This window comes from Triturus cristatus, chromosome 11, assembly GCF_964204655.1.
Source record: "Triturus cristatus chromosome 11, aTriCri1.1, whole genome shotgun sequence".
In the NCBI taxonomy this organism is placed as follows: Eukaryota; Metazoa; Chordata; class Amphibia; order Caudata; family Salamandridae; genus Triturus; species Triturus cristatus.
Genome location: NC_140594.1, coordinates 740,365,535 through 740,388,134, shown reverse-complemented (window position 1 = coordinate 740,388,134; position 22,600 = coordinate 740,365,535). Strand labels below are relative to the sequence as shown.

Below are 22,600 nucleotides of genomic sequence, written 5' to 3'. Positions count from 1 at the left end.
TTTAACTGTGGCCACAGCAAAGCCTTGCTGAGCAAGAGAAAGGGCAAACTGCAGAATGTTAGACAAACGAGCCTTCAAGGGATCAATTGACCTCTCTCCACACCAGAGAACGAATTTAGACCATCTATAGGAGTATATGGATTTGGTGGAGTGTCGCCTGGCCGATAAAATAACATCCACCACATCTGGCGGGAGAGAGAAAGAATTCAGGTTGCCCCGTTCAATCTCCAGGCATGAAGGTGTAAGCTCTGGAGGTGGGGGTGTAGAACCTGCCCCTCCGACTGCGAGAGGAGGTCTGCCCTCAGCGGGAGACGGAGCGGAGGGCACGAGGAGAGGTGGAGAAGATCCGTAAACCACACCCTTCTTGGCCAATCCAGGGCGATCAATATGACTTGGGCCCGGTCTTGGCGAATCTTCCTCAGAACCCGAGGAATCAAGGGTATGGGAGGAAACGCGTAAAGGAGCAGCGAACTCCAATCCATCTGAAACGCGTCCCCCAACGCCCCCTGCATCGGATACTGGAGACTGCAGAATGACAGGCAGTGCGCGTTCTCGTGAGTGGCGAATAGATCCACTCGAGGAATCCCCCACGTCCGGAAGACATGACGAACTACCTCTGGATGAAGCCTCCACTCGTGGTCGGCGGAGAACTGCCGACTGAGACTGTCCGCACGCACGTTCAGAACTCCGGCCAGATGATTTGCCATCAGACAAATCTGATGGTCCTGAGCCCAGGACCATAGACGCAGGGCCTCTCTGCATAGACAAAGAGACCCCACTCCTCCCTGTTTGTTTATATACCACATCGCGGTCGTGTTGTCCGTCAGGACTTGAACAGACCGACCGCGAAGGGAAGGGAGGAAGGCCTTGAGCGCCAAGCGTATCGCCCGCAATTCCAGAAGGTTGATGTGAAGCAACCTTTCCTCTGGAGACCAAAGACCCTTGATCTCCAGATCCCCCAGATGCGCACCCCACCCTAAGGTGGATGCATCCGTTATCACTGTGGCCACCGATGGAGAAAGATGAAAGGGCTTTCCTTGAGACAGATTGCCCTCCACACTCCACCAAGATAGATCCGCTGCAGCTTCTCTGGAGATCCTCACAGACTCCCTGAGATCCCCTTTGTGCTGATACCACTGCTTGCGGAGGCACCACTGGAGCGCCCTCATGTGCCAGCGTGCATGGTTGACCAACAGTATGCAGGAAGCGAACAGACCGAGCAGGCGAAGGACCTTCAGAACTGGAGCAACCGCTCCGTTGTAAAACAAAGGAATCATTTCCTGTATGTCGAGAATCCTTTGAGGAGGAGGGAATGCCCGACACACAGTAGTGTCCAGTACCGCACCTATGAACAGGTTGCGCTGAGAGGGCACCAGATGAGATTTGGGCACATTGATCGAAAAACCCAATTTGTACAACAGCTGAGTTGTAACCTGCAGATGACGCAGCACCTTCTCCGACGACTCCGCCTTGATCAGCCAGTCGTCCAAATAAGGGAAAACCGAAATTCCCGATCTTCTGAGATGGGCTGCCACCACTGCCATCACCTTTGTGAAGACTCGAGGTGCCGAAGTAAGACCAAACGGGAGGACCGCAAACTGATAATGCTGCGACCCTACCGTAAACCGGAGATACTTCCTGTGCGACTTCAGAATGGGGATGTGAAAATACGCATCCTGCAAGTCGAGCGACACCATCCAGTCCTCCTGATTCAGCGCCTGAAGAACCTGCGCAAGGGTGAGCATCTTGAACTTTTCCTGTTTCAGGTAAAAGTTCAGGATTCTGAGGTCTAATATCGGACGCAATCTGCCGTCCTTCTTCGGGATCAGAAAATACCGGGAGTAGCATCCCTGACCCCTCTCCTGCTCCGGAACCACCTCTATCGCACCTTTCTGAAACAACTTCAGGACTTCTTCCTGCAGGAGAAGACGATGGTCCTCCGAGCAAGCACCCTGGCTAGGAGGGTAATTTGGAGGGAATTCCCGAAAGGGAAGGGCGTACCCATTTTCTACAAGATCCAGAACCCAGAGATCTGTAGTTACAGACTCCCAATCTTGCAGAAAATGGGTAAGCCGGCCCCCCACAGGACCAACATGATCCGGAATGTCGAATCTAGGGCTGTTTTGCGGTGGTGGGAGGGGCTGAGGAAGAGGAAGAGGAGGAGGAGAGTTGACGGCCACGTGAGCGACCTCTAAGTCTTCCTCTATATCCCTTGGAGCTTTGCTGCTGCTGCTGCTGCTGCTGCTGGGCTGGTCTATAAGAACGAAAACTCGCCCTTCCAAAACCCCTGTACCTCTTGAAAGTACCTCTCGGCTGGGATTGAAGGCCCAACGACCTAGCCGTAGCCTTACTCTCTTTGAAGCGCTCGAGAGCAGCATCAGCCTTCTTCCCGAACAGACCAGACCCATCAAAAGGTAAGTCCAATAAGGTCGACTGGACATCCGAAGAGAATTCGGAGGACTTAAGCCATGCACCCCTCCTGGTGGCAACAGAAGACCCCATGACCCTGGCAACTGAGTCTGCTGTATCCAGGCCACTCTGTATAACCTGGCGAGCAGCCGCCTGGGCATCCGACAGTACTTCATTGAAGCCTGCCCTATCCTCCTCCGACAGCTTCGGTGCCAACTTTTTAGCTGAATCCATAAGCGCATGGATATAGCGCCCCAATAAACAAGTCGCATTAGAAGATTTTAATGCCATACTGGCTGATGAAAAGACCTTCTTGGCCGATTGGTCTACCTTCTTGGCCTCTCTGTCCCCTGGGACTTGAGGAAACGCACCTTTTGAACGCCCAGAACAAGCAGCCTGAACGACCAGACTTTCGGCGTCGAACGAGGTCGAGTCGGCGCCGGTGAAGAGGGAAGCGGCGTCGATGTTCTCGGCGCCGGCATCTGCCAAGACGGCGTCGCTGGGAAGAAAGGCATAAACGGTGCTTGAGGATAAACCTGCGGCACTCCCAGATTAAAAGCCATCGGACCCATAGGTGCACCAGAGGAATACATGGCCCGTGTGAACACCCCATACATCGCATTGAGATAATGCGAGGGGTCCTGACCTGGATTAGGGAAAGCCGGATACTGGTCAGGTAACACCGGACTCGGGCCTGCCGGCGCCGACGGTGGAACTTGCGGCGTCACAGACTCACCCGGAGCCTGATCATCTTCATCCTGGGCCGGAGTCGGAGACGGAGCCGAAGGACCTGCAGGATCTGGAGAAGCCATCGGCGCCGGAGAGGACGCCGGCACCGGCGAATCAGCCGGAGCCGGAGAAGACACAGGAGAAGGAGCAAGAGGTGAAGCCGGGACAGGAGAAGGAGACACTGACTCCCTTCGACGCCGAGCAGGAGATTTAGACTTCGACGGCGAGGCCTTACGATGAGACGAATGCCTCCTTTTCTTCTTATGCTTCTTGCTCTTTGAAGCATGTCCCGAAGTCGACTTGGAAGCCGACCTAGACCTCGACCTGGATCTTCTTCTACCTCTTTTCTCCTTTTTCTTCATCCGGGCGATAAAGAGCTTTGCCTCTCTTTCCTTAAGAGCCTTCGAGCTCATCTTCCTGCAACACGAACATCCTTCAACATCGTGGTCCGATGACAAACACCAAACGCAGTCGTCATGCGGGTCAGTGATGGACATGTGTTTGCCACATTCACGGCAAGGCTTGAAACCAGACTTCCTTGCCGACATTCTCGAAGAAAGACAGAGAAACTTCGGAATAAACACAAAGTAACAGGTAAAGCTACCAGTAACGATTCCCGAAATCCGTTGGCGTTGTCGGCGCGGAAAAAAGGGAACTGACGTCATCACGCCGAGGAGGTCTTCTTATTGAGCCGGTGACGTCAGTGGAGTCGCGAGCGGAGCCGTGCCTCTGTGACGTCATCTTCGACCCCATCGGCGTGGACTGCTACAAAAGTTTCCGAATGTTGCTGGCGCAGGGGATATTCACAAGGTGAGGAATCCACTGGCAGATGTATCCATCAGAAAGAAAGCGATTAATAAAAACGTAGTCCAACCGGGAATACGACTGATGGACATGTGAAAAATGGGTGAAATCCTTCGTGGAAGGATGAAGGGTGCGCCAGGCATCGCAAAGGCCCAGATCCGACATGCGTTGTTTAGACGCCATAGAGAAGGTACCCGACTCTGCCCTCTGCGAATGCGAACTATCCAACTCTGTCCGCCAGACCAGATTAAAGTCTCCGATCAGGACAACCGAGCCCTCCGCAAACTGTTCCAATCTGGTACAAAAAGTGGACAAGAACCCTGCCTGACCAGTGTTAGGCGCGTAGAGGGAAATGAAAGTGCAGATCTGTCCCCTTAAAACCCCTTTCACCATCACCCATCTCCCCGTCTTATCCGAGCAGACCTCCGAGGGCTGGAACTTCACTCCGCTATGAAACAGCAACATTACCCCCCTGTGCTTAGTGGTGGCTGAAGAACTATACATGAGTGGGTATGATCTATGCCGCAACCTGTGGTCTTTCCCCCTACGCAAATGCGTTTCTTGTAAAGCAACTACATCTAGGTGGCGGTCCGATATGTACTTCATCACCCTCTGTAGTTTCTGGGGGGAATTAAGCCCTTGTACATTCCAGGAGCCTATGGATAAAGCCATCGTGAATTGGGATGAATGCAACCATCAACTCCGCCTTGTATTTTGATATAGTACATGGCTGTCATGTTGTCGGTGCGGACTAAGACAGTCTTGCCTGATACTTGTTTTTGAAATGCCTTTAAGGCTAAGAATTTGGCTAGTAACTCCAGGTGGTTGATGTGGAGTAACTTCTGTTGTGGTGTCCACTTGCCCTGCATGGTGTGATGTAGTAGGTGAGCTCCCCAGCCGGAGAGCGATGTGTCCGCTGTCATGACTATTTGAGGAACTGGCTCAAGGAACGGTTGCCCTTTGGAAAGGTTCTTGGTGTTCCACCACTGCAGAGAGCGATGCGTACGACCGTCTACCAACACCAGATCTGTTAGCTGACCTTGAGCCTGGTTCCATTGGCGTGCTAAGCACTCTTGGAGAGGACGCATCTGGAGTCTTGCATGAGGCACTATGAATATGCAAGAGGCCATCATCCCTATGAGTTGCATGAACACTCGAGCTGGAAGAGAGTGTTGCGGTTGGAATCTGGTGAGAAGAGCTTGCATGTGTGAGAAGTTGGTCCTACATCATGCTCGCTATCCTGACGGGGCTGGGATAGGCTAGCGCCCTTGAGGTGTCTATTGTGGCACAGAGGTATTGTTGTGAGTGGGACAGTTGCAGCTGGGACTTGGCGTGGTTTATTGTGAATCCCAGGTCGTGAAGTTGTTGAATAGTGGCGTGAGTGTGTTGTACACACTGTTTGTATGAGCAGGCTTTTTTATGAGCCAGTCGTCTAGATATGGGAAGACATGGATGTGTTGTCTTCTTAGGTGTGCTGCCACCACTGCTAGGCACTTGGCAAACACTCTTGGTGCTGTGGTGACTCTAAATGGGACTACTTTGAATTGATAGAGCTGACCGTCCACTACGAATCTGAGATTTTCTGTGAGCACTGTGAATGGGTATATGGAAATAGGCGTCCTTGAGGTCTAGAGTAGCAAGGAAGCCGCCCTGGGAAAGTAGAGGAAGGACCTGCTGAAGCGTGACCATGTGGAAGTGGTCTGAGTATGTAGAGGTTTAGGGGTCTGAGGTCTAAAATAGGCCTTAGAGATCCGTCCTTCTTTGGTATGAGAAAATAAAGGGAGTAAACTCCCTTGTTTTGTTGGTGCAGGGGGAACTGGTTCTATTGCACTTTTCTGTAGGAGGGAGATTACCTCCTGCTTTAACAGTAACAGATGTTCTTATGGCGTTTGGGTGGTATGGTTGGGGGGTAGATGTTAGTTCGAGACAGTAGCCTGATAGAATTATTTGGTGGACCCACCTGTCTGAAGTGATGTTTGCCCAGACAGGGAGGAATTGGTGGAGTCTTCCCCCGGCTGGAGTGGAATGGTCTGGGGGAAGTGGAGGGAAGTCATGGGATGGGGGTGGAGGCAGAGCGATAGTTGTTTTTGCCTCTGCCTTTGCTGTTCCCCCTGTAACCACCCCTTTGGTAACCTCTGGTAAAGGTGGATTGGGTGGGAGCCTTGTAAGAGGTGGAGGGACTGAGGAGTAGCCCCTATGGGTGCTTCTGAAGGATGAGCGACTAAAGGACCGCCTGGGAGCTTGCGATTGCAAGGCTCCCATAGATTTGGCGGTGTCTGTATCCGTCTTCATTTTCTCAAGGGATACGTCTACGTTGGGACCAAATAGGTGTTGCTCATCAAAAGGCTGATTGAGTATGGAACTCTGGACTTCGGGTTTAAAACCAGATATGCGTAACTAGGCATGTCTGCGCATAAGGACATTGGTGTTTATTGCACTTGAGGCAGTATCTGCTACATCTAGGGCACACCTGATGGAGGTGTTAGTAATGGTTTTCCCCTCCTGGATGAGTTCACTAGCCCTGTTTTTATATTTGTCCGGGGGGTGCTGCATTATGGACTAAAGCTCATCATAATGTGCCCTGTCATACCTGGCTAGTAGCGCTTGTGTATTAGCAATGCGCCAAATGTTTGCTGCCTGTGACTGTGCGTTTGCCAGAGGCGTCTAGGAGTTTTGATTCCTTATCTGGTGGTGATGCGTCACCTGATGTTTGGGAATTTGCCCTCTTCCTTGCATTAGACACTACTGAGGAGTCTAGTGGTGCGGGGCCTTTAATGTATACTGGGTCAGTAGGAGCAGCTTTATACTTCTTTTCTATTCTCCGGTTAATGACTCTAGCTCTAACTAGGTCTTTAAAGATCTCTGATGCATGCTTAATGACCCCTTTAAGCATAGGCAGAGTTGAGGTGGACCTTTGTGTAGTATCGAAGGTGTCCATAAGAAAATCCTTGTCTACTGGGTGTGTATGCAGGGCAACCCCGTGGTATTGGGCAGCTCTGTGAAGGAGCTGGTTGAATCTGATATTGTCCTCTGGAGGGGAAGGCCTGGAGGGATAAATATCTTGCGGGGTGTAAGGGACGTCTGGGACACTGTCATCATCCCAGGGGTCAGGGGAGCCAGTAGGGTCCCCAAGGGGTTGATCGTCAGCACCTCCCCCTGCATCATCTGAGGTGTTATCATCATCATCTATTGGGGTAGGTGATGGTGTGGGTGTGTGGTGGGGGAGGAGGAAGAGGAGAAGGGATCCTTAATGGAGAGGTAGCAAAGTGTCTTTGGTGGCGGTGCGGGCGCAGGCTTTTCCAGGGGTCTTTTCTTGATGCTAAGCATTAAATGACCAGTCTTAGGATCCTTCATTAGTCTTTTGGGTAGGATCTGGACGAAACAGTTCATCTGTGGGAGACCGATCCTTCGGAGTCGAAGGTTTCAGTGCATAAGTTTTTTCGGCGTCAATTCGGTAGCGGTTCTATGCTTGGAACCGTGTAGTTTTGAAATGTCTATCAGTTGGAACCGGTTGCTGTTTTTTCGGTTCCGAGGTCTTTGGCTTGGAAGAATCGGGGCCTTTTGGTGGGCGTTGTTTAGTCGGCTCCGAGGGTGGTGTTGGTGCTGAGGAACTCTTGCTAGCCTTCGCCGCCGAGTGCTATGACGTCGAAGCAGCGGTCGGTGTGGATGAGGACGAGAACGCCTTCTTCTTCGGTGCCGGAGTTTGTTTGTCAGTACCGAGGGTAGCCCGAGTCACCTAAAGGCTTAATAGGCTTCTTTACCGGGCCCGAAGGCGGGGCATGGGAAGCAGTGTCTCGGTGTGCACCTGGGCCCGAAGGTGGAGGTAGTACCGAAGCCTTCTTTGACAGTGTCAGGGGGGGAGGGGGGGTTGGGGTCGTCATCTGTACTCACGGCCCTTTGAGCTGGAGTGATGTCTTCGATGTCGGAATCATCTGCTTCTGAGGCGCTGATGATGGTTTCTTCGACTCGACCCTGCTCCGGAACGTCGATGCCCTCTTGAAAGATGTCGTCGGGGATCGAAGATGACAAGCACGCCATGGTTCTTCGAGCTAGTCGGTCCCGGATCGTTTTCTTGGAGTGGAAGGAGGCGCAAGCTGGACAGTCTCTGGCCTCGTGGTCCGGTGAGAGGCAGAGGTTGCACACCTCATGCGCAGGTCTGTGTGGGGAAACTTCGACCCACATCAAGGACACTTTTTAAATGGCGTCCTTTCCATGAGCCGGAGATGAGGCACGGTAAGGCCCGAAGGCCTTCGTCGACGACCGGAATCAAAGACTTCGAAGTTGAAGGGTCGCGTGTGATTGGAAATGTGATCGAAACAATACGGTCGAGAAGGGAAGGATTGCGCGTCGAAAGAGAAAACCGTTAACGGTTCCGAACTGGAACGCGAGAACACATCCGAGCCCGATGGCGGAAAAAACCAATCTGAGGATGGAGCCGATGCCCATGCGCACTATCATCCAAAGGAGGAGTCACATACCTCGTGACTTCCAAAGACTTTCCAAGACAAAAACAAGTGCAAACATCCAGGCCCAACACCAGATGGCGATCTATGCACAGTTTGTAATCTGCAGCTCATATGCCTCGAACAAGATGTGTTAAGCCTTTCAAGAAAGGGTTAACTACTGGGGACTTGAAAAGAGAGGCCTGATATGGCAGTCAAAGAAAGGCAGAGATGGCAGATAGGTAGCCCTTGATAGTGCCCAGAGCAGAGCCCTGCTGAGCTAAGGAGAGAAGGAACAAGAGTACTTAAGAAAGAGGAGCAGAAAGGGGATCCACAGCCTTTGCTCTTCACCATGCCACAAATTTGTTCCACCTGCAGGCATATACCGTCTTTGTGGAGGGAAGCCTGGCTGCCAAGATTACGTCCCAGACTTCAGGAGGCAGGTCGAAAGACGTCAACTGCCGCCACTCAATCTCCACGCAAAGGTGGAGACTGGACAGGTTCGGGTGGAGGATCGTCCTCTGCTGCTGCAACAGAAGATCCTCCCGAAGAGGCAGTCGGTTCAGAGGATCAATGGCCATGTTGAGCAGCTTGGGATACCAGACGCTTCGTGCTCAATCCGGAGCCACAAGAATGACTTGGGCCTGGTCGCGCTTGATCTTCAGCACTCTGGGCAGAAGTGGTACAGGCGGAAAGGTGTACAACAGACCGCAACTCCACTTGTGACGAAAAGCATCGCCGAGCGAATGCTGCCTTGGAAAATCCAACGAGCAGAATTGCTGACATTGTGCGTTCTCTTCAGTGGCAAATAGATCTAACCAAGGCTCTTCCCACTGTTGAAAGACCTTGTACCACCTCAAAGTGAAGACGCCATTCGTGATTCATTATGCACCTGCAGCTGAGTTTGTCCGCCCTGGCGTTTAGAGAACCTGCCAGGTGTTGAAAATGCCCTGATGTTCCAGCCATGTCCAGAGGCAAAGGCCTCCTGGCATAGGGTCCACGACCCCACCCCCTCCCTGTTTGTTGCAATACCACATGGCGGTTGTGTTGTCCATGAACACCTGCACTACTCTTCCCAGGACAGAGGGAAGGAATGCCTTCAGTGCAAGACAAATCGTCTGGAGCTCCAGAAGGTTGATGTGAAGCCCGGACTTCACCGAAGACCAGAGGCCTCTGATCTCTGCCTCTTCCATGTGGCAGCCACATCCCAGAATGGAGGCATCCGTCACCGCAGTGTGGTCTGGTTGGGGAAGGGAGAGGGATCTGCCATTGACCCAATCCTGGTTTGTGAGCCACCACTGGAGTTGTCGAGCAGTGCCCTTCGAGATCTGGACGCAATCGGACAGATTCTCCTGATGCTTCCCCCACTGGAACTTCATGTCAAGTGGCATATGCGGGCTCTGCAGTGAGACCTGATCGATCAGCAGAATGCAGGAGGCCATGAGGCCCAGCAGCCTCAGGGTCATTCTGACCAAAAGCCATGACAGAGGCTGACAGCCTGAGGGTGGGGGGGAGGGGGGTTGGTGGACTGGCCCACCCGCTGGCCCCCGGAACCTCGCTGGCTGTTCCCACATTCCCGGCCGTGCGAAGTTTGGTTAACTTGCAGCAGCCTGTGGCCCTGGGTGGGACGTAGCGGGGCACCCCTTCTATAGCCACGAAAGGGGCGAAAAGTAGACTGCGCCGGACGGGAGGTGAGGCCCAACGACTTGGCCGTAGCCCATGAGCTCTTGAAGAACTCTAGGGTGTTGTCTGCTTTGTCGCCAAAAAGACGACGGCAATCAAAGGGCATGTCCATCAAGGTGTTCTGGACAGCCCCTGAAAAGCCAGTAGACCTCATCCAGGCGTAGCGCTACAGACGTTGAAATGGTCCTGCCCAGAGAGTTGGCGGTGTCCAGCCCACAACGGATCGTAAACTTAGCTGCATCTCTCACGGTGGCGACAGCCTTGGAGAGCACTGCCCGGGCCTCCTCCGGACACGGAGGCAGCACTTGTGCCACCGTATCCCACACTGAGTGGGAATAACGGCCCAAGAGACATGCGGTGTTAACGGACCACAGTCCTAAGCTGGGGGAAGAAAACATTTTCTTGCCAAGATGGTCCAGCTTCTTGGATTCCCTTTCCGGTGGAGTGGTTGGGAAGGCGCTTTTGGAAGTGGAGGCTTGGACCACCAAGCTCCCCGGGTTGGGGTGTTGGGAGAGGCAAGTGGGGTCGCCCGGACCCGGGCGGTGGCGTCGGGCTATCATCCTGTCCACTGGAGCCCCCATCATGTTGGGCTTCGACCACGTGCCCAAAAGGACGTCAGTGAGGGCCTCATTAAAGGGAAGCAGGGGCTCCGAAGAGCTTGCCGCCGGTTGAAGCACCTCAGTCAAGAGGTTAGTTCTGACCGCCACCGTAGGAACCTCGAAGTTGAGAGCCTCGCCCGCCCTACGCAACACCACAGCGTATGACGCTTCCTCTTCTGTAGCCACGGTAGGAGAAGACAACATGCCAAGGTCGGGTGAAGTTTCAAGACCACTGGCATCCCCCAGTTCCTCTCTCCAGTCCTACTCAGCATCAATCTGGTCAGTTAAAGGGTCACCTGACCCCCTCCCAGTCCTCATCTTCCTCTGGGTGCCACTGCTGTTGGAAAGGGGCCCCAGGAGTGAACAGGGGTATGAAAGGTGGATCCGGTGTCGGACGATGCCGGTCCAGCTCCATGTCCATGTCGGGAAGGCGTCCTGGGTCGACGCTGGCCGGGAGGCCAACCGGCGTCAGGCACGTTAGTGGTGCAGTCAGCAGATCTGGATCCAGGACTGGATCCAAGGGGGGCCTGCGGCGCCAGGGGCGGAGCCTCCGGCAGCGAAGACCTAGGTCCACCAACCGAGTCCGCGGGGCCCAAAGGCACACCGGCGGGGTCGGTCCACCCAAAGATATCCCGGAAAGGGAGGGAAGCTCGGAGTCAACCCTTTGGGCTCCGCAAGCAAAGCCGCGGAAGTGGCACCATCCGCACGCTTCGTCTGATCAGCTGACCGACGAGGATCAGGCGAAGAGCGACGATGCTTCTTCGACGACTTCTTATGCTTCGACTTACCCGACCCAGAGTGTGAAGACTTCGGTGACTTTGAGCCGGAATGATAGTGGCTCCGCAACCGGTCCCTCGACCTCCCTCTCGACTGGGACCTCGAACCGAGCCGACTGTCATTGTTCAAGCAGCTTTCAGACTGCTGCCGCACAGCCTTCGGCGTCAACAACGAACAGTCGGAGCACGACTTGGGGTCGTGGTCACACTCCAGGCAAAAGAGGCACATGCGGTGAGGATCCGTCACCGACAATCGGGTACAGTTAGTGCAGGCCTTAAAACCGGGCATACCTCGTGCACCTGTTCGGAGTCGGAGATTCGAAAAAAGACATCGAGAAAAGTCGAGAAAAACGTAGTCAAAAAATGACTGAGGTACCGCTCTTCCCGGATCTGCGCTGGCTGGCGTGGAAAAAGAAAGAACTGATGTCAGCGCGCGAGGGCGGCCTCTAAATAGCTGCCGCAAAGTCATCCCGGCAACCACGACGCCGAACGCGGAGCCGACCGACGCCACCTTCCTACACGCAGAGGTACTGCTGACCAGTCTGACACCTGGGGTTAATTCTAAGGTGAGGAATCTATAACTAACGTGTTTCTTTCAGATTGGGGTGGCACGGATGCCAAAAAACCAATGGATTTGACCCAGATCTGTGACTGGGGCGACTGTCTGACAATGTTCAACATTTCATCCATCATCTTTTTGTGTTGCTTTAATTGCCCTAAGTGGGAAGGGTATGCCCAGACGTGGTCCCTTGCTTGCTGTGCCACTGGTTCAAGCTAGCCTCGTTGATGAGGGGTGATTCCCCAAAATCGGTCCCAGGAGGCTTATTTCCTGTCCAGGGAGGACCTGGCCTAGCAGTTCAGGCTGGACTGTTCCATGAGAAGCAGGGTCAAGGCTGATTTGCATATGGCTGGGTCCAGACTGGGGTGGCATGGTGAGCAAAAGAACAATGGAATTAACCCAGATCTCTTGAATAGGGTGATGTTTGATTGGTTCAGCATTCCATCCATCATTTGTTTGCGTAGCATACTAATGTAATTAGGCACAGTGCACTCCAATGTTTTTAACGTAAGGAGGATTCTCAAACAAGGTGATTATTCCAAATCTATGTCAAGGGAACAAACATTGTAATCTTTTGTTGCTATGGTTAGCATGGTTTAGTTTGTACAATAAAATGGAGTTTAACCAAATAAATGTAATTTCCCTTTGTGTAATTTTTACAGGTGAGTAACAAAGAAGTTACTTCCGTTCAAAAAATGCTCTGAGGGATTATCTAATCGCAGATGCCTCACCTTTTCAATATCCCCAAACTAGATCTGTATAGGGCTTCAGCAATGCTCCCGTAAGCCAGTAGATTACGCCATGTGGTTTCATGCTGAATCAATATTGTCCTAGAAGTGACGCAGAGCTGCCTATAAGGAGTTTTTTGCGACTATTTATTTCATGCACTCTGAGAGAAGAACAAATTGTTTTAGACGATAAGCTGATTCCTAACTTGGGATCTTCTTACATGGTGCAGGACAATCCACAGAATGGGGAGCTGGGAAGACAGTAAAGAATCTGCAGTTTGAAAAGCCACCAAAAAGAGCATCACCAAAGGTATTTTACTTGCTCTTCTAAAGGATACTTCTAACTGCAGATCCCGCACCTTCAGAATGAATACTCCAGCAGTACCTTCCAAAGGTGGAGGGTCAGGAGAGAACACACTGACAAAAATGTTCAGCAGAATCAAGTGGATGATATGACTTTCACACCAGATCTGACAGTCAAGAGAGTATTGTTTTGTGAACATACGCACTAACGTCCACGTATCAGGCTAGCAGGTGTCAAGAACAGGTACCGCTCTCGCCACAGCTGTTGTGGCAGCCTTGGGTCTGGTGGAATGAGCCCACAGGCCTTTAGGTGACTGTGTCTAGGCTACTGGGTAACAGAGAACCACCTAAACTGTCAGCCTCAACAGTGTTCTCTTCTGCACCACATTAGTTTCTTTGCCCTTGTGGAACTTATAAAGAGGTCATCATTCAAGTGATGGTTTAGGTGCAGTCAATGGAAAAGCTAGTAGCTCTATTACAGTCAAGACAATGAAGCCTCTCTGGATCCTTTGAGGGAGTGAGGCAGTTTTGCCACTGTGGAAGTGAGCTACGGCCTTCAGTAGGAAGGCAGCCTTATACCCAGTGCCAGTTTGAAGAGAAAGAAGGTGGTGTAGGATGAATGGATTGAAAGCACCTGCAGCTTACTTACAAGCAGTGTTGATGTTTTGGCTATGAGGTAGATTGCCTGTAGTGTTAAGAGCTTTAAATAACAGCTGTGCATAAGTTCAAAGGACGTGCACATGAGAAATATCAAGACCAAGGTCAGATTCCCTTGGGGCTTAACAAAGGGTTGCGGAGGGAAACATCTGAGTCAAAGCTTTTTTTAAATGCATCACAATCTGCTATTTAAACAAACACGGTTTGTTGGGTACAATCTAAATAACATCAAACAGTCTATCTTACAAGGTGTCAATGTTTCGGGCAGCATACCAAGAAACACATTTGCCCCTGCGCCCACTGTAGGTTGACTTGATGGAAGGGCCTACGGCAGCGAGAATCTACCACCACAGCCAACAAGTAAAAAAAAATGCACTTGGTCGCCTTTCCTCAATCTTGTGTATTGCTGCATCAGAATCCGAATTAGAACTAAAAAGCAACATGAATCCTCTGCTGGTAGCAGCGTAGGGACAAAGGTGCTGGATTGAAATCTGACTTTGTAACCGCTGTTTGCACTTTCATAATTTCATAGCGAGGCATGGAGCTGGAACAGTCAGATGCCAGTTCAGGGTTGGAGATTATTGAATGATCGATCTACCCCAGTGAAACGGATATTAATGCCAGTACGGATGGAACTGGCATGAACTGGGCATCGGTTTAGACATCCGTGCCTAAGTCAACACAGGCTTCTTACAGGCCCCAGGGGACAGAGTATGAGCGGCAGTCCCACTCTCATAAGTCTGACTGGAGGCTCCATGGGGCCCAAAGGCATGCCATTGAGAGCCGGAATCAAACAAAAGTTCTGCCGAATGACCTCTTTGAATCTAGCTATCTGCTGCAGGATAGGCAATGTCGCAGGGAATTTGGAGCGCGCTTGGGCCAACAGCAGAATTCATTAGCATCTACTCACTAGACTCTGAGCGATGGGGTGGGTTTCAATCCTGCTTGGTCTACTTGCGTCTAGGCTTCAATTTGGCATACTGGAAGAATCCGAGCTAGAGGAGGATTTTTCAAGGAAGAGGCCTTGCGACAGGCATTTGTCTTGGAGGTGATCTATGTTTAAACCACAAACTATTCTTGTGTTTGAGTTTTGCCTCGGGGATAAATTAGGGCACACTCATCACACAACTGGGTCGTGCCAAGAGCCTACGCACCACTGACACCTCATTTTGGTCTGTGACCTACTTCTGTCTCCGGCACTCTCAGCACTTTTTGAATTCGGTCATTTTCAGTGGGGACATCGTTCCCTAGCACATTGTGAAAAGTTCAGGAGTCACTAGAAAAAACAACAACATTTGTAGCAGAGAGCCTGACTTCAGTGTGCACGAGAGGCACTTATGCGGTTCTCCCCTGGCTTCGAGGAGGGGGGCGATTTACAGACACCTTCGAGCCATCTACTGGCACATTGGAGCATTGCTGATGGATTCTCCAGATTAAGTCTGATGCCTTGCAATATTCTGAAAGTGAGGAATCTGCGGATTGCAATATCCAGCAGAAATGTGTTTACAGAAGTGTCAAAAATATTAACTAAATTCACATAATACAGAGTAAAATTGCTGTGTAAATTGAACAGTCTTAAAAAGACAAACAGAGAAAAAGTAAACGGAGTGATAACTAATACCAGAAACTTAACACACCATTTAAAAAACAATTTCACTATATTGAAACAGAATAATATTATGTAGTTAACAATGGGTTTTCGCCTCAAGGTATAGTGGTGTTCCAATATGTGCCAGAGATACACACCCACATGTTGTAAATTAAAATCCAGCTGAACTCCAAGGGCTGGATTCAAATATACAATGCCACTATTTACAAACATTAGTATTAATGAAAATGTATCATATGCTTCTTACCTTTAATTTAGAGATCATATTTTTTTCAGAGTCATCGGAAACACTTTTGTTTGTAAGCAGTCTTCTGGCTAAGTGTTGCTTGTAATATCGTTCAAACACATCTTTTTCCTGCATAAACCTGAACAGGACCATTGCCTTGTCCAATATAGATTCCACTTCTTGTTCGGTCAGCTTTAAAGAAATATGTACACTAACGATTATCTGGGACAATTGCAGTTAAATTACATTTGTAACAAAACCAACATTTAAAACTTAGCAACAAGAACTGAAATCCATTCAAATTTTAAAAAACAATATCACATCCAAAAGTAAATTAGTGATTTCATTATTTATACAACAGTGGATTCTCATAGTGCACAGTGAAGGATCCTCAGACTACTGGTAAATAATGTGTGATCTGCATGACCATTTTCACAATTTCCTGGCTTCAAATTATATATACACCTTGCGGCACAAATGAAAAACCTGTTTAGGACAAATAAGGCAGTGATACACCTTGTTTGGTTAGTCTTTCGAATAATATTCAATCAATTGCTCACCCAAAAATTAATAATCTGAGGATGTTGGACCATAACAGCTAGCAGCCGTGGTCTGTGTTGGTAACAGCAGTGGGCCGTCATGGAGGAGGGGGGATTTCGAGGGGCGATGAGGGAAAATTGAATAAATAATTCATTTTCCCTCTGCACCACCCCAGGATATCCCACCCAACGCAGCCTCACCGCTGTTACCTGCACGGACCGCGGCTGATAGCTAAGTAAGCAGAAAACAGTCACACTCTGAAAAAATACCTGAGACCAATATATTAACTCTACCGACTGAAAGAACTTTCTCTTTGTTCCTCGTTACTGAGACAAAAGTAGTTTTGTGGGAGTAAAAACCCACATTTAGAGTATTTTATAGCATTAAGAGTGAGGAGTCAATAGGGCTGTTGGCCCTGTCTCCAAGAAAGAATGCACAGAGCACTGACACACAGTCAAGGACACAAGGTAAGCGCTCTGAACAACAGCTCTCATAGCCCATAAAAATGGTCTAACCAACAGATCCTATGTTGAACACACCAGTGTCATACACCTTATTTCCTTCCAACTTCATCTCTCACAAGCAATAAATAGTGAAAGATATCAAAAAAGTAAAGCTATCTGTGCCAATGCCTGGAATGGAAATATCTCCATACACAGTATTAAATCCTCATCTCCCTCATGTCGGACCCCAGATTTAAAACAAATGGGGAAAAATATAACCTTGCAGACCTCACATTTTCTCAATATTTTAACACTGACAAAGACCAGAAAAAAAACGTACCCCTCTTCGGTCACCTATATCACCACATTAAAGAAAACTTAAACCCCTTCCCACCCCCCCCCCCCACACATTGCTACATCTGCCCGCCCACCACATGAAGAAAAAAAAAATCACTCTGCAGTCTTTGATATACTATCTCCTCTTTCTGCTGAAGTCTCAATCATAAGCTTGTTAGGGCCTGGTGGCCCTGCATGCTCACTTCAGTGTTAAAACATATCAACAATATGACTATAGGTGCTTGTAATGTCCAACTAGATATACAAATAGTACAGCTGAGAATTTCTGATTCACTGCAATGCTTAGCAGACCTCCTGAGAAAGGCAGCCATTAACTAGCTCAGCCACATTAAAGACATAGAAGTTGAAATTTAGAATTGGTTCACATCTGACCTCTGCTGCTTGGAAGGTGTTTAAGTGTTATGTTTATTTTTCTTCCAAAGCCCTATTTTGGGTGGAAAAGCCTGGTGCAGAGTACCACTATACTATGCTGGTCACAACCTCATTCATGCACAGCATTTATTTACAAAATTCTGAAGTTACCCTATGTCAAACCTTTTCATTTTTCTTTTAAAGAGGTCCATGACAGACTTACAGTCACTCAGCCTTACACTGGTGAAAGTTTCTAATTTGGGTAGTTTTTAGATGAATTGTCTTTGTTCTCTGCAATCCAATTACCTCCAACTTTAACGCAATTCTTGGAGCAGTTTTGAAAGTGTGACAACTAATACTCAAGTGCATCTTTCTAAAAGACAGAGCTCCATAGATCTCACATCTGGGCACTCATTGGGATATATTACTGCTAATCTGGAGGCATGGGGTTAGATATTACATAGTCCAAAAGTGCAAATGAAGCAAACACATCCAGGAAAAAGCACCACAGAACAAGTTATGAGAGTGAATTGGGAAATTTAGTACCACAAGAGGTGCTGACAGAGTTAGAATTAGCAGACATAAAAAAAAAGATTGATTCAACAAGAAGAAAAAGAAGATGGGCATTGGCAGAAGACCCAGGAGACTCTAGGTATTAATCGATGCGTAAATGCATAAATTATCAGTGAAGTTTTGCACAAAGAAATATCTTTCATTATGATCTGTGCGACTGCTTGGTTACATACGAAGATAGAAGCCTATAAGTTCATAATAAGACTAAGAATGTTTTTCTACAAAAGAGATGAACCTACAAGTCATGTAAAGGATACAAAAGACTTTATGGTAAAAAGTCATTTTTATGTCTTGTACTGAACATAGTGTTTGCAACAATTACTGTAAATGATTTGAAAAGAATACATTTTATAAGTTTAATGATAAAGGAGAAAATATTACAAAAAAGGATGCGGATTCAGATATTTAACAATGATAAAATGGTGAGATGAATGAGGACCAGAGATGATAATGGATACCACATACTGCAACACTAAACTAAATGATCACGTACAAGAGAGAACTCACATGTGGACATTGAAAGGGATAGGCTGTAAGGCACAATTAAAAAATCTATTTGCTAATATAATATTTAAGAACATCAATTTTGTGTGCCATCGCAAACGTTTATAAGGAATTGAGAACTCCCCTACTGCCATCTCTTTGGGGTAGGGTTAGGCTGAGTTTTTCAACCATTTACTATTCACATAGACCTGTTTACAACCATCAGTGAAAGAATGGGTTAATACAAAAATGTATTACAAAAGGTGGGACAGACAGTAAATAATTTATATGCGTTTGGAGCTTTTAAAATATGAAGATCAAGAATAATCAGACAAGTGGATCTGCCATAATATTCTGAGCACACATATAAAATAAACAGAGCAATAAAGACTAATTTGAGAATATTAAACAGAAATTTACACAAAAAAGAAATTTTGTGGAAAAAGTTAAGAATTCACAAATCAGACTGCAAGTGATTACATTCATAGCAGTTAAAGAGGAGAAAATGTGAAAACTTGAGTTGAAAAGAGTACTGGATTGAACTCCTTGATTCGGTGAACCCACATGGTCAAATACACCATAAAATCTATTGTTTTACGTACGCCTTATATATTGGGTAAGATGTACTTTCAATTTATGGATTACAATGGAAAGAGAAGAAATATTCCTAAAAATAAATGCAAGGGATTCAGTGGAGGAAGCAGACATGTAACATACTGAAAAGGGAAATGTCTGCTGCATTGTTCAAGAGAAACAGGTTACTTACCTTGCCTAACACCTTCTCTGGTTGAGAATCTATCTAGCTGCAGATTATTAACCAAATCTTGAGCAGTACCCCATACGCCTGTAGGTGCAGTTGAAAGGCTCAGCTCCAGATGTGACGTGCGTGGTGCTCATATATACTCCACAACAGTGTGCAGACATCAGTTTCTTACAAATCAGTATTCCCGCACCAGAAGCACAGAGCCCCAACAGAAGGCTGGTTGACCAGTGTGCAGATTCTAAGGGCATAAAAGGGACATTTTAGCCAGAAAAGTCCAGCTAGCAGAATAGGGAGGAAGGGAGGGACAGTAAGGAATCTGCAGCTAGAGCCTCTACCAGATAAGTGTTTCTGAAGGTGAGTAACGTGCTCTTCTGACATATATTTCTAGCTGCAGATTCCTTAGGTTAGACGATATACCAAAGCAATAACTCCTTGGAGGTGAACCTGTGAAATGGCTCAGTCCAAAAAGTCATTGAAGACCGAACAGGTAAAGTGCCCGTCATGAGGGACTGGACGGTTAAGGCAGTAGTGTTTGGTAAACCTGTGCAAGGATACCCACATAGCAATCTGCCAGATATCCAAGACAGGGACTCCAAGAGCTTATACAGAAGACAGCTTTATTTCTGGTGTTATGCGCCCGCAAACCCAAAGGGGGTTGTATCCTGGCTAATACGTAGCAGAACGTAATGCAGAGTACAATCTAACAGAAGATGGTAGGTTTCTGCACTGCCTTCCCCTTCTTTATGTCAGTTAACCCTACAAAGCGTTGATCGTCCAGCTGGTGTTATTAAGTACAATCGATAAAAGAATTACAGTGCCCTTTTAGGGTCTAGGCAGGTGAGTCGCTCTTCCTCCTTGGCGGTGTCAGCTGGAGCAAAGAAAGTCAGAAGCTTGATGTTTTGGTCAACGGGAAAGGGTGTCACAACCTTGGGGAGAAAAGATGCATGGGTTCAGAGAACCAGGTTATCTATAAATAAGCTGGTGTATGGAGGCTGACTGGAGAGAACCTGCAGTTCGCTGACTCTCCTGCCTGATGTGATGTCACCAAGAACACAGTCTTGATTGTCAAAAGTCAGAGAGGACAACTATACATGGGTTCAAAGGGAGAACACACCAAATAGGATAAAACCAAATTAAGATTCCACTGGAGCATAGCGGATGTTTTAGGAGGAAACACCTGCTGAAGACCTTAAAGTAAACCTGTCGCAAATGGTGACAAGCAGGGAGGGTTGATCCAGTATTCACAAAAATGCAGAGAAGACTGAAAGACACCCCTTAAATGTGCTCAGAGCAAGGTCTTGCCAAGCGGAGGGCGAAACAAACACAAACATTTCAGACAGAAATGCAGAAAGTGGGTCAATGTGTTTCTCAGGACACCAAACCACAAACTTGTCCCAACAGCAGGCATATACAGTTTTTATTGATGGACACATTGCTGCCAAGAAGACATTACAGACCGTGGAAGGAAGGCTGAAGACCCTCAACTGTTGCGGTTTAATCGCCATACATGCAGGCAGATTGCGAGCATGTTCTTACGCAGGACCCTGCCCTGTTGCGGCAACAGTAGATTCTCCCGAAAGGGTAGCCTGGTCGGAGGACAGATGAATATGCTCAGGAGTTCTGCATACCAGTCTTTGCACCCAATCCATAGCCACCAGGATGGATTGGACCCGATCAGTTCTGACCTTTTTCAGAACTCAGAGAAGGAGAGGTATTGGCGGCATCATCAAAATGCTTCAGAGCGGGAGCCGCTTTGGAAACTCAAGCAAGCATAAGTGGTGACACTGCGCGTTCTCGGAGGTGGCAAACATATATAGCCGAAGTTCTCCCCAGTCCTGAAAAAGACCTTGAGTTACCACTAGATGCAGACTCAATTCGCAGTTCGCAAGGCTTCGTCGATAGATGGCAGGTAAGCTTTCAAATGTCAAGCGAATCAGCCTCGGCTCCAGAAGATTGATGTGGAGCAGTCTCGCCGCCGGAGACCAGGGGCCTTTGATCACCACCTTTCCCAGATGGCCGCCCGAGCCAAGAAGTGATGCATCGATTACTACCATCAGCACTGAGGATGGTAATAAGAAGGGTCTGGCTAATGACCCAATCACGGTCCTTTAACCACTACTGCAGATCTTCAACAGTCTCCCTCGAAATCTGGACCAGTTTGGAGAGATGGTCCCGATGCGGTTTCCCCTGGGACTTAAGATCCAACTGCAGAGCCCGCATATGCCATTGAGAGTACTTCACCAGGAGGACATCAGACCCAGCAGTCTCAGAGTTCGTCTCTCTGAAATACAGGACTGAGGTTGAAATACTGCGATCATAGCACCAATGTCCTGGACTCTCCAGAGGGTAGGCGCAGAAATGCACTGCGTCCAGAATGGCTCAGATGAAAGGGAGAGTCTGAGAAGGAGACAGGTTTGACTTGAGCATGTTGATAGTGAACCCCAGTGAATGCAGGAGGTCTGCTGAAGTATGGAGGAGGGTGACGACCAAACGGGGCGAGCCCACCTTCAGCAGTTAGGTGTCACGGTAGGGCATGACTGGGACCGCTGACCTCTGCAGATTGGCTGCAACTACCGCCATCACCTTCATTAACACCCGAGGTACACTGGTGAGATCAACAGGTAGCACAGCAAAGTGGAAATGCTCCTTGCCCAGTAAACCGTAGGCAACGGGATGTAAAAACAGGCGTCCTGGAGGTCCAACACTACCATCCACTCTCCAGGGTCTAACAGACAGGAACTGAGAGTCTTGAATTTATTATTTTGTGGGAAGGTATTGAGAGAAAGCGGATCTAAGATCGTTAAGATGTCTCTGTCCTTCTTTGGCACCAGAAGGTAGCAGGAATAACAAACTTGACCTACTTCTGATGCTGGCACCCTCTTGATGGCAGACTGGACAGATTTCAGGCTTTGGTTTCCATGGGACATACCATGAAAAGGCTGGGGCAACTCTGTTGGGAAGGATGTAGCTGTTAGCACCTCCCATAACCACGAAAGGAGAGAAAAGAAGAGTGAGGCTAGTGTAAGACTATGGCACGTTCCAACGACTATACAGTGACCTTACGCTCTTTGAAGTACTAAAACTATGAATCAGCGTTGTTGCCGAAAAGATGAGTGCCATTGAAGGGCATGCCCATAAGGGTTGCCTGAACATCCTCCGAAAAGCCAGATGCAGCAGCCAGGGGAGGAAGCAGAATGCCACCTATGATGCAATGGCTCTGCCCAGCGAGTCAGAGTTGGGCAGCCCGCATCTGATGCCAAACTTTGCTGCGTTCCTGTCATCGGCAACAGCTCGGTTCAGGATGCCTTTTACCGCCTCAGAGACCATAGGCAGCACTTACACAACAGAGCCCCACACAGTGTGGCTACAGCAGACCAAGAGGCACGTGGTGTTCGCAGACCACAGTGCAAGGCTGGCAGAAAAAAAATCCTCTTCTCAAAAGTATCTAGCCTCAAGGATTCTCTATCCAGTGGAGTGGTAGGGAATGCCAGGATTCACACTGGATAGAGGTCTACACCACCAGTTTCTCAGGGGATGGGGGGCTTGGTGAGGAAAGCTGGTATCCA

General features: G+C 48.8%; 1 protein-coding gene across 1 annotated transcript in view; it reads right to left on the bottom strand.

Annotated features, from left to right (window-relative positions):
- The window catches only part of CUL3 (cullin 3), a 611,025-nt gene that overhangs the window by 335,029 nt on the left and 253,396 nt on the right, over window positions 1-22,600 (bottom strand). Inside the window, exon 9 of the mRNA XM_085634401.1 lies at window positions 15,546-15,716. Coding sequence (XP_085490527.1) covers window positions 15,546-15,716 — 171 coding nt within the window. The remainder of the gene's footprint in view (window positions 1-15,545; window positions 15,717-22,600) is intronic.